At 36.7% G+C, this 13,027-nt stretch overlaps 1 protein-coding gene across 6 annotated transcripts in view; it reads left to right on the top strand.

The window, feature by feature from the left end:
• ARFIP1 (ADP ribosylation factor interacting protein 1) overlaps positions 1–13,027 on the top strand; it is a 117,744-nt gene that overhangs the window by 66,154 nt on the left and 38,563 nt on the right. For 5 of the 6 annotated variants that reach the window (XM_029940010.1, XM_029939995.1, XM_029940001.1 and 2 more), the window contains 3 exons: positions 393–488; positions 2,054–2,166; positions 10,202–10,423. In XM_029940010.1, coding sequence (XP_029795870.1) covers positions 393–488; positions 2,054–2,166; positions 10,202–10,423 — 431 coding nt within the window. The remainder of the gene's footprint in view (positions 1–392; positions 489–2,053; positions 2,167–10,201; positions 10,424–13,027) is intronic. The other variant, XM_029940019.1, reaches the window with a different exon arrangement.

Below are 13,027 nucleotides of genomic sequence, written 5' to 3'. Positions count from 1 at the left end.
AACTTTCCTTAAAATGTAGGAGTATCAAGTATAAAATATTTACTTAAGCTTTAAATCGTTCGACTGTGGAACTTTAACCACATTCTGTTAAGTGATTTGAAAATATCAGAGCCCAGGTAGAGTTCTGATTAGATGTGGTCTTGCCAAGTTTCTTCCCATAGCGCTGTGTACTGTTTGGTTTCAACAGTTCCATGAAAAGTTTCTACAAGAACTCAGCCTGGTAGCGTCCATTTATTTTTAGTCCGTTCTTGCAAGAAAGCAAACTCTGTTAATTCTAAGTTTTAATCTAGTTTTTGACTATTTTAAGGGAAATGTCATTAAACCTGTATTCAAAGTGTACAGCCTGTGAAGGAGGAAAAGAATTTTCATAGTTAAATGTCTACCCTTTTCAGGTTCCCCGGCACCACCATTGCCATCTGTTATGTCTCCCAGCAGGGTGGCAGCCAGTCGCCTGGCTCAACAAGGAAGTGATTTAATTGTTCCTGCAGGTACTCTCTGCACTCACTGATTGGAAAAGCCCTTCTTGCTACTTCTGAAACTAAACTAATTCACTCAATTTCATAATCCCTTGCTTTATATTCTTAGGTTTGTGTAATTCTGGCTTTTTGGTGGCTGCTACTTTTTTTTTTTTTAACAATAGTGTAAATAATCTTTCTAGCCATACCTATCTTTCTGGCTTTTCAAAGTTATTAACTATCTTAAACCTGAAATTTAATTCACTTTGATTTAAAAACATTGTAAAATTTGATTCATGATAAATCATGTTTTCTTTGCTCTATAAAATATAGATTCATGTATTCAATCCTCTCCGCTTTGCAGCTCTACTCTATTTTCAGTTCAACAAAAAAGGAGCCTTCAACAATTGGGTTGGTCTTTATTTGTAATGGGTCAAGTGGAAAATGTTGTGTCTTCCTATTTTCAACCACAGCTTGCAAATAGCTTACAGATTGCCACAAAATAATATGTAATTTAGCAGTTTTGCCTAATGAAAAATGCATTTCTTTGCATTGAATTTGCTCTATACTTTGATATTGCTCAACTGTAAAAACAGAAAAAAGTCAAACTATGTATTTCTTTTAACATAAGAAATTTTAACATTCTGTGTTTTGTCTCGGTAAGAATTTTGTGCATCTTAAATGTATTCAATTTCATCTACTGTTCTTGATCCAAGGTTGTGGTAAAGTTGAGGCAAAGTTGTGGCAAAGGTTGGTCTGACTAGAAGAGTAAGTCAGAAAAGAAAGTTTTGCCGACTCTTTTAAAACCATTTTTAAGAACTTTTTCTTTTCCTTATTTCATTGTTCTTTTTAAGTTATGAAAATTTTTATTCTAGGTCATTAGTGTCTTAAGCACTTAACTATTTTCTTCTATGTAAAGTATTTTCTTATAGGAACTGTTTAGGTGCAGAGTTGCTTTTATGTCATAATTTCTTAGCTGTTGCAGCAGTACATTGTAAGGGCTTTATACTGTTTTTATTAATTATGGCTTTTTGCAGGAGGGTGGGTGGTCTCTTGAGAAAAGAAGGAGGTACAATGTAGACCTTGTTTTAGCCTAGCCTTTCATACTGGTGGTAAGATATTTTTAATGACTATTTGAAATTTGAATTATATTTTTAAATCCTCCAAAATTACAGTAACATTGTGTTGTTGCTCTGTTCTACACAGTATGATGAAAGGGATCACTGTGAAGAGTAATAACCTTCCAGATTTTTACTGACACAGTTTTTTTTAGGGACATAAGGCTATAAGAGTAATTGTGGAAATTTTGTTTTCTAGAAGTAAAGAGCTTACTGAGAAAAAAAGTTTGGTTGCAGCATTTTTTTTTTAAGACAAACCACGTAACATTTGTGTATAATGGACAGAAATGTTTTTTAAGTGTTTAGAAAGTATCCTCAATGATTCCGGGAAATTTGAGTTCTTCACTTTGTGGAAACCTTTTTATTGATAACTTTGATAACTGAAAAAGTAGTTTAACTTGATTAAACATCAGTGGTTTGCTTTTTTACCCTACTTCTCTTTATCTGGTTTGTGTTTTGTCTTTTGTCATGATCATGCAGGTAGTCAGAGAGCACAGACCAAAAGTGGACCAGTTATTCTAGCAGATGAAATAAAAAATCCTGCGATGGAAAAGTTAGAGCTTGTTAGAAAATGGAGTCTAAACACCTACAAGGTTTGTATTTTTTTTTAATGTTTCCACCCTAACTGGCCCTTACAATTTTCACTTATATGTTATTCAGATTACTATTTTGCAAAGGTATGAATATATAGGAGAGAATGATGCCATCTAAAAACATAAAAATACAAGTTAGAAAGTGAAGTTTTTTATTTTATTGATCTTTGCATAGTTGTAGTTTAAAAAGTCAGTAACAAAAGAGTAAAAAAAGCCTCCAAAATGCTTATTGATTGATACATAACTGAAGAAGGAATCTGTTGCCTTGGAATACATATAGCTGTAGAACTGCTATCGACATGTCTGTCCCTACCTCCTCTTCCTAATACCTTATGGCAACTGAGTTGCAAAAGAGATATATATTCGTTTTACAGAGTTAGAATTCACGGGTCTTATTATAATGACTGAGCATTAGCTGTACATATAGCACCAGTTTGCAAGTGAGTTGGACTGCAAAAATTTTTTGATGTTGTTAGTTGCATTGCTTCAGAGTAATTGGTGACTATTTTTCTTAGGGCCTCTGTAAAACAAATAAGCAGATTATTTAATCTGTAGTGTTTTTGCTGTATTATAAATAGTTCAAACCCCAAATCCACTTTGAATCTTAACAAGGACAAGGCAGTAGAATTTAAAGAACAGTTAAGTGAATGAAAGCCCTAGCTGTTCAAGTTAGAGCACTGGCCATGAAACTCTATATTTGTTAATTGTTTGTGGGATTAGTGGTTTGCACATCAAGAATTGTCTTATTATATTTGTATACAGAGCACATGTCTCTTATGTATCTTCTCAAGAGTAGCCCAGAAGTGAGTTACTCTTTCAGTTAATACTTTTTTTAGAGTTTTAAAAAAATGTTTTATTTATTTATTTTTGAGGAAGAGAGAGAGAGCATGCATGCAGGGGAGAGGGGCAGAGAAAGAGGGAGACAGAGAATCCCAAGCAGGCTCTAGGCTATCAGCTATCAGCACAGAGCCCAAAGCAGGGCTCAAACTCAGGAACCATGAGATCATGACCTGAGCCGAAGTCAGACGCTTAACTGACTAAGCCACCCAGGCACCCTAATATATTTTTTTTTAAGTAAGCTCTAGGCCCAACACCGGGCTTGAATTCAGGACCCCAAGGTCGAGAGTCGCATACTCTACTGGCAAAGACAGCCAGGCACCTCTCTCTTCTGATTTAGGATGCAGTATCCCATTAACCTTTTTTTTTTTTAATGTTTTGTTTTTTTTTGTTTTTTTTTTGAGAGAGAGAGAGAGACAGCGTGCACATATTGAAGCGGGAAAGAGGCAGAAAGAGAGGGAGAGAGAATCCCAAGCAGACTGCACTGTCAGTACAGAGTCTGACCCGGGACTCAAACCTACAAACCATGAGATCATGACCTGAGCCAAAATCAAAAGTCAGACATTTAACCGATTGAGTCACTCAGGCACGCCTCCCAATTAAGCTTGGATGAAAAAAAATTTTCAGTTAAAAATAATCACTCTGAGGAGAATGGTAACTTCATTTAGTTTTATACTACATGTGCAACATTTTAAAGGCTGGTCAGTTAAAGGTATGTCCATTTAAGAGGTAAATATGGAATCTTAATGATTCAACTCAGATTAGTATAGAAGTGAAAAGCAAAACAAGGATAAGAAAGGAAAACAAGATAAAAAGAACAAAGCAAATAGGAACTAAAGAACATAGGAGAAGGCTCAAATGAACAAAATCTTAATCTTGTAAGATGTTAATTACTAGAACTGCATTCAGAAATAAGACCTGTATTTTTTTAAGCTTGTAGTTGTTTTAATTTAATTTTTTAAATTTAACTTAATTTAATTTTTTAAGTAGTCTCTATAGCCAATGTGGGGCTTGAACTCATAACCCCAAGATGAAGAGTTGCATTCGCTGCTGACTGAGCCAGCCAGGTGTCACTAAGGCCCGTATTCTTTAGGTTTCAAAATGTGTGGATATAGAATGTTACTATTTAGAGGGAAATTTCATGAATAAATGAACAAAAGAAAGGGCTGAATAAATAAATAAATGAAGGAAGCTCAATTTGGTATGAAAGATAAATAAATGAAATGGAGCAAAAAGAGGGATTCCAAGCAGTAGGCAAATACAGCCTCATGAACAAAGTTGTAGACATGCAAGAAAGCACCGTTTGGGAACTCCCCGGATAATTTGGTATCACCGAGTCCTCAGGTGGGAGAGAAGAGCAGTAGGAGTAAAGTTGGGAAAGCAGATGGGTCATATTCATGCCATTCTAATAAAGACAGTGGGGATCAACTGACCAATTTTAAGCAAGAGTGAACCACATTACACATTAAGCAGAGTAGAATATGCAGTCTAAGAGATTTTGTCAAGAAGTTATTACAGTAGGGGCGCCTGGGTGGCTCAGTCAGTTAAGCATCCACTCTTGGTTTCAGCTCTGGTCACGATCTCATGGTTTGTGAGTCTGAGCCCCATGTGAGGCTCTGCACTGACAGCGCAGAGCCTACCTGGTATTCTCCCCCTCTCTCTCTCTCTCTCTCTCTCTCTCTCTCTCTCTCTCTCTCTCTCTCTCTCCCCCTTTCTCTATGCCCTGCCCCCCTCAAAATAAATAAACTTTAATTTTTTTAGTGTTCATTTTTGAGAGAGAATGTGAATGGGAGAGAGACAGGGAAACAGAGGATCCGAGGAGGGCTCAGCACTGCCAGCAGAGAGCTCAATACAGGGCTCAAACTCACAAACCGAACCATGAGATCATGACCTTGAGCCAAAGTCAAATGCTTAATCGACTGAGCCACCCAGGTGCCCCGCTCTTGGTGCTATTTAAATACTCAAGAGTACACAGTGACTGTCTTGTAAACTCATGACCTGTATGATAGTGATTCACACTATTTTGTATACCATTTATCACTTTATTATATTCGCCCTCCCTCAAGTAGGAGATCTACATAGAGCAGTAATTTACTTTTGCTTTTTCTTGTCTCTTCAATCTTGCTCCACTTGTCTTATTATCTTAATGGATCCTTCATTTAGAAGTATGGAAAACTGATCAGGACTGCCGGCTCATTGTAATTCACCTGCATTTTCAGGAATGTAGGCTCTCTGAAGTACTCTCACTTCAGATTACTTTCATTGTCCTTAAGGCTGTATGTTATCTAAATTAGAATATAAGGTTGGAAAGTTCCATTTCAGCACTTGTTTCCAGTGTCAGGATTTAACATGCTTTATAATCAATATCACCTTATTCTTCTTAACTGCCTTGGCTCCCTGGAAACAAAAAGCATTCCCTCATTAAAACTTTGACCCTTCTGTCTGCTTGTAACTCTTATTTCTGGGGGGAAATGGCCACTCTGACAACAGTAGACATTTCTTTCATTTTGTCCAGTCTTCCAAGCTTCTTCAGTGAATTCTGGCTTCTTGACTTGGAACAGATTGTTTTATCTGGGTTGCTGTGGAAGGCACCATATGCTTTGGCTTTCAAAAGGAGTAAATGTGTGTGATGATACTGCATAGGGAAAGAAGTCTATTTTGTGTCGGTGAGTGCATGGTTATCTCCTTTATCCTGTTATCATTTCAGGTAGTATTTCTTGCTGATATTTCCCTCATAAAAATGACAGTCTGCAGTTAAGCTTTTCTCTGAATATGATTTTAATCTCCTTAAAGTAGGTGTTTTGCATAGAAATAGTTTTGTCTCTCTACTCTTGACATCGACCTCTTACTTTTCCTGTCACTTTCTATATAGTTAATTTCTCTACCTTTAAAAAAAATTTTATTTTTAAATGTTTATTCACAGAGATCCTTAATTGGTATGCCAGGATGGCTCAGTTGGTTAAGCGTCCGACTCTTGATTTTGGCTTAGGTCATGATGTCATGGTTTGTGAGATCACATCTCACATCAGGCTCTGCACTGACACCAGAGCCTCCTTCGGATTCTCTCTCTCTCCCTCTCTGCCCCTCCTCTGCTCGTGTTCTTTCTCTCAAAATAAATGAATAAACTTAAAAAAAAATCCTCAATTGATGAGAACAGAGAATATGTCAGGGAATTCATTTCAATTTTAAGTAGAAAAGTATGAGTAGTATATAATATACTAACATTAGAAGGATAAATATAGAGTTATATGTATTGACAAGGAAGTCTCATGATATTTGTTCATAGGAAAAATATTCAGGATATTATGTACAGCATAGCCTGGTCTCATGTTTACTTGAAAAATATATATGAGTATAGAGGTTTACAGAAGAGTCTGTATGATGCAAATAGTAGTTTTCTGTTTTCAAGGGGGATTCAAGGAAGATAAAATTCAACTTTTTCTCCCTTTTTTTCACATTTTTAAAATTATTTTATTTTATTTTATTTTTATTTATAGTTTATTATCAAGTTGGTTTCCAATGCCCAGTACTCTTCTCCATGTCCATCACCACTCTTTCCCCCTCCCCTTCTGCCCTCAGTTTGTTTTCAGTATTCCAGCGTCTCTCATGATTTGCCTCCCTCCCTCTCCCTAACTCTTTTTTCCCCCCCTTCCCCTCCCTATGGTCCTCTGTTAGATTTCTCCTGTTAGACCTATGAGTGAAAACATATGGTATCTGTCCTTCTCCGCCTGACTTATTTTGCTTAGCATGACACCCTCAAGGTCCATCCACTTTGCTATAAATGGCCAGATTTCATTCTTTCTCATTGCCATGTATATATAAACGATATCTTCTTGATCCATTCATCGGTTGATGGACTTATAAGCTCTTTCCATGATCTGGCTATTGTTGACAGTGCTGCTATGAACAGTGGGGTACATGTGCCCCTATGCATCAACACTTCTGTATCCCTTGGGTAAATCCCCAGCAGGGCTATTGTTGGGTCATAGGGGGTTCTATTGTTAATTTTCTGAGGAACCTCCACACTGTTTTCCAGAGCGGCTGCACCAGTTTACATTCCCTCCAACAGTGTAGGAGGGTCCCCGTTTCTCCACATCCTCGCCAGCATCTATAGTCTCTTGATTTGTTCATTTTAGCCGCTCTGACCGGTGTGAGGTGATATCTCAGTGTGGTTTTGATTTATATTTCCCTGATGCTGAGTGATGCTGAGCATCATTTCATGTATCTGTTGGCCATCTGGATGTCCTCTTTGGAGAAGTGTCTATTCATGTCTTCCTCCCATTTCTCCACTGGATTATTCATTTTTCGGGTGTGGAGTTTGGTGAGTTCCTTGTAGATTTTGGATACTAGCCCTTATGTTATTTGCAACTGTCTTTTCCCATTCCATCAGTTACCTATTAGTTTTCTTGATTGTTTCCTTTGCAGTGCAGAAGCTCTTTATCTTGATGGGGTCCCAATAGCTTATTTTTGCTCTTGATTCCCTTGCCTTTGGGGATGTGTCGAGTTGGAAATTGCTGTGGTTGAGGTCAAGGAGGCTGTTTACTGCTTTCTTCTCTAGGGTTTTGATGGTTTCCTGTCTCACATTCAGGTCCTTCATCCATTTTATTTTTGTGTATGGTGTAAGAAAGTGTTCTAGTTTCATTCTTCTGCATGTTGCTGTCCAGTTCTCCCAGCACCACCTGTTGAAGAGGCTTTTTTTCCATTGGATACTCTTTCCTGTTTTGTCGAAGATTAATTGACCGTACATTTCTGGGCCCAGTTCTGAGGTCTCTATTCTATTCCATTGGTCTATGTGTCTGTTTTTGTGCCAATACCATATTGTCCTGATGATGACAGCTTTGTAGTAAAGGCTAAAGTCTGGGATTGTGATGCCTCCCTTCTTCAGTACTACTTTGGCTATTTGGGGTTTTTTTTGTGGTTCCATATGAATTTTAGGACAGTTTGTTCTAGCTTTGAGAAGAACGCTGGTGCAATTTTGATTGGGATTGCATTGGATGTGTAGATTGCTTTGGGTAATAATGACACTTTAACAATGTTTATTCTTCCGATCCATGAGCATGGAATGTTTTTCCATTTCTTTGTGTCTTCTTCAATTTCTTTCATAAGTTTTCTGTAGTTTTCATTATACAGGTCTTATACATCTTTGGTTAGGTTTATTCCTAGGTATTTAATGGTTTTTTGTGCAGTTGTGAATGGGATCAGTTTCTTGATTTCTCTTTCTGTTGCTTCATTATTGGTATATAAAATATAAAAAATGCAACCAATTTCTGTACGTTGATTTTGTACCCTGCAACTTTGCTGAATTCATGGATCAGTTCTAGAAGGCTTCTGGTGGAGTCTGCCAGGTTCTCCATGTAGAGTATCATGGCATCTGTGAAAAGTGAAAGTTTGACTTCATCTTTGCCGATTCTGATGCCTTTTATTTCCTTTTGTTGTCTGATTGCTGATGCTAGGACTTCCAACACTATGTTAAACAACAGTGGTGAGAGTGGACACCCCTCTCATGTTCCTGATCTCAGGAGGAAAGCTCTCAGTTTTTCCTCATTGAGGATAACATTAGCTGTAGGGCTTTTCATAAACTGCTTTTATAATGTTTAAGTAAGTTCCTTCTATCCCGACTTTTCTCGAGAGTTTTTATTAAGAAAGGGTGCTGTATTTTGTCAAATGCTTTTTCTGCATCTATCAATAGGGACATATGGTTTTTATCTTTTTCCTTTGTTAATATGATGGATCACATTGATGGATTTGTGAATATTGAACCAGCCCTGTGACCCAGGAATGAATCCCACTTGATCATGATGGATAATTTTTTTATATGCTGTTGATAAAATTCAACTTTTATTTATTTATCATTTTAATTTTTGGAATAGATATTAATTCTCTGACTAAAACTTTCAAAGACATGATAAAAGAGCAAATTTGTAAATTTTAAAAATTGTAATATTTACTTATTACTTTTCAGAATATTTTTTAACTTTATTTAATGAAGAGCATATTAATGCCCAATATGGTTACTTGTGAAATATAGTATTGAGTAGTGAAGTTGTTTATAATTTTTTATATCGTTTCCTATATCATTTCTGGGACAGGACACAACATAATTTAATACTGTTCTTTCTGGACAGAAGTAAAAGAATTCAGGAATCTCTAATCTCTACCTTTTTGTCTTCTTTACTCCTTCCCTTCCCCACCCCTTCTGTCTCTCTCCCCACCCTTCCCCACTTCTTCCTCTGTCTTCTTTCTCCTTCCTTTTTTCTCTTTATTCCTCCTATTCACACACATATACATACACAAGCTAGTTTAAGAGGAAGGTTGAAGGGGAAAAGCATTTTTAAAAAGCAGGAGAGTAGAATTTTGGTATGCTTGTTATTCCTCTATTAATAGCCTGCTAATGTTCTTAAATCACTGCCAAGGATCTCAGTTGTTGTAAATAATATACCCAAGTACACTAAACCTGAAGTAGGATTATGTGAGAGAGCTCATCTAGCAGTGTATAAATTAGCTCTCTAAGTCTTGAAACTTCCTCTGGTTAGTGGGGCACCTGGGTGGCTCAGTCAGTTAAGCATCTGACTTCCGCTCAGGTCATGATCTTACAGTTCAAGCCCTTCATCAGGCTCTGTGATGATGGCTCAGAGCCTGGAGCCTGCTTTGGATTCTTTGTCTCCCTCTCTCTTTGTCCCTCCCCTGCTTGTGCTCTGTCTCTCAAAAATAAATTTTAAAAAGTTAAAAAAAAAAAACTACCTCTGATTAGTAATAGTAGATATGATTAGTAAGTTTGTTTTGAGTCTGATTGAACTTCTAAGTGAGCTGACAGGGGCACCTGGGTAACTCAGTCAGTCACTTAAGCGTCCGGCTTCAGCTCAGGTCATGATCTCACAGTTCATGGGTTTGAGCCCTGCTTTGGGCTCTGTGCTGACAGCTATTTCAGAGCCTGGATCCTGTCTTCAGATTCTGTGTCTCCCTCTCTCTCTCTGACCCTCCCCTGCTTGCGCTGTCTCTCTCTGTCTCTCAAAAATAAATAAAGAAACATTAAAAAAAAAAAGTGGGCTGACAGTTTTCATTTTTTTAAGGGTAGCTTGTTTGAAGCCAAAAATGCTATATGCCAAATGCTCTAGCATTAGTACTTTGGATTCTATATATTTTTTTCTTTTGTTCTTTTTTTTTTCTTCCTAAATAAAGTGCATCTTTCTACTTTTAGTGTACTCGACAAATTATCTCTGAGAAGCTAGGCCGTGGATCAAGAACTGTGGACCTTGAACTTGAAGCTCAGATTGATATATTAAGAGATAACAAGAAAAAATATGAAAATATTTTAAGACTTGCTCAGACACTGTCGACCCAGCTTTTCCAGATGGTGCATACCCAAAGGCAACTTGGAGATGCATTTGCTGACCTGAGTTTGAAGTCCCTAGAACTCCATGTAAGATTATTTTAAATAACTATTGGAGAGTGTGGAGGAGGAGAATGGCAATAGTATTCCAAGATGTAATTTGTTATATTTCTCATTTGCTTAACTCTTAATAAAATTGGAATCTTGAAGTATTCTTTTAAGACATTATGTATAATTTTTAATAAGGCCCAAGTGACTGGAGATGTCAGCTGGAGGTTTCAGGGAAAGGGAACTTGGTTAGAGGAAAGGAATAACAGAGAACTCAACCTGCTTGAATCTAGGAAGAATCCTAGCTGGATGTATGTGAGCGTGGATAAAAGGTAAACTCAGGTGCCTACTGAGAATCCCTTACCATTTCTCCAAATATCTTGAACAAATAGTAACGTGCTTGACTCAATTCATAATACACTTTTACTGGATCATTAATATAAATTGTGAATTTTAAAAATTAAGAATTTTGGAATAATTATGAAATTATTTTTCTGTATATATCCCTATAAGCATTCAGCAAAGAATTCCTCAGAATTTCTTAAGATATATGAAATGTTTTCTTTGATGTCTTTTTTATATTTTTTCTCTCACTTGGAGCCAGAAGGTACAGAAACCCCTTTCCTACAGAGTTCTAACTTGAAGAGTTAGGTAATTTAGAGCATTACAGTTATTTGATAATATCTGTAATCAAAGGTATTGAAGAGAAGGTTTGGCTAGAGATGGCAGTATATATCATAATTGAAAAATACTGAGATTCAATTCTGAGTCATGAGACAGACAAAAAGATCGAATCTAACATTTGGGAAGCTGATTGATTAATCATAACAGCTGCAGTTACTGAGTGTCTACAATTTCACTGTAATGCTCTGGGTGCTTTATAGCCATTATATCATATAATGTATCTAACAACACTGCAAGAAATGTTATCCCCATTTTATAGATGAGGAAACTGAATCCAAGAGAGGTTAGGTAATTTTTATAAGATCGCAAAACAAGTAGAGCTGAAAATTGTATCTGAGATATACAATTTATTTGTTTTATACATACACACATGTATTTACTTTGTTTTGTTTAGTAGCCTAGGACATGTACACACAGTGAGGCAGCTCTGGGTGGGGCTCACCAATACCTGTGCTTTGGAAGGAGCTACCAGGCCTATGTTTCTTCATGATCTCTTGCTGTCTCTTTAAGTAGACTATTGAAAGGGTCTGTGACCCAGAGAAAACCCCCGTAGTATAGAAAGACATAGCCAGGGTATAGGGTCTGCAGAAGTGCTGCAGCAATGTTATCAGTGATGCTACATTCAGTAGACCTTGTTAATTATAGTAGTTAACACAGATTAGGAGTTTACTATATGCCAAATACTGTTCTAAGTGGTTATTATACGTATTTGTTCGTTTAATGCTCGTTCTTAGCTAGTAGGTACTTTTGATATCTTTTCTAGATGTCAAATCTTTTTGTTTTTGTTTTTATAGAACTGAGAGATTAATCCTCAGTATTCAAGTCCATTGGACCCAGTTTTAATTTTTGAGTTTCCTTTTTTTATTTTTTTTTAAAGTAGGCTTCATGCCCAGTGCAGAGCCCAGTGTGGGCCCGAACTCATGACCCTGGGATCAAGACCTGAGCTGAGCTCAAGAGTCAGATGCTTAACTCAGTTAAGCCACCAAGGTGCCTCTAATTTTTTAATTTATTTGACTATTTCTAACCCCTTGTAAGGACTGATGTTTTATGAGTTTTCTTCCAATGAGAATTTGTACTTTTATTTCTAACAATGCAACTTTTTATCTTGCAACTACTATATGGGTCCATTGGAAATCAAAGACACAGAATGGGATCTTAATTATCATATTTTCCTACTTAAAACATTTTGCTATTTCATCATTTTAGGAGTTATTTCATCATTACTCATCAGTTATTTCCAACCATGTTAAAAATTACTAAGATGATAAGAAAGGAATGATGGCATTGCCTAGAAAAAGTGAAATCGTGAGATAAGCATTTGTGTTGCCAAAATGAAATCTGAAGAAACTTTCTGTAGTCATTTTTTTTAATGTTTATGAAACATAGTTGAAAATTTAGAATTTTTCCTTTTTTTCCCCATAATGGCAAAGAGAAGATACCAGTAGAGGAAGATATTTCACAATTACTAGACAAATCAGAAGATGATTGCAAAGAGACAGCAGCAGAGATACTCAATGGTGATGGCAAAATAGATAATACAAGAGCAGTCTCAGTTTATGAGTCTTCTGATGATGAGATACCAGATGAATTTTCTTAAATTCAGGAGCCAATGAATTTTTAAGGACAAAAAGGAAATATGGTACTATAGTAGTCCAGTTCTCTAGACAAACAGAGCCAATAGGATATGTAGATACAGAGAGACATATTTTAAGAGATTGGTTCCCAGCACTGTGGAGTGTTGGTACATCTAAAACCTGAAAGGTAGGCTGGCAGACTGGAGACTCAAGGAAGAGTTGCAGTTTGAGGCTGAAGACAAGTCTGTTAGCAGAATTCCTTTTTCTTCTAGGGAAGTCAGTCTTTGTTCTATTAAGGCATTCAGGTAATTGGATGAGACCTACACACATTGTGGAGGACAGTCTGCTTTACTGCTTTTACACTCCACCAATTTAAATATTAATCTCA

Source organism: Suricata suricatta, chromosome 1, assembly GCF_006229205.1.
Source record: "Suricata suricatta isolate VVHF042 chromosome 1, meerkat_22Aug2017_6uvM2_HiC, whole genome shotgun sequence".
Taxonomy (NCBI): domain Eukaryota; kingdom Metazoa; phylum Chordata; class Mammalia; order Carnivora; family Herpestidae; genus Suricata; species Suricata suricatta.
Note: the sequence above shows the minus strand (reverse complement) of the source record. Positions and strands in the feature narration are given on the sequence as shown.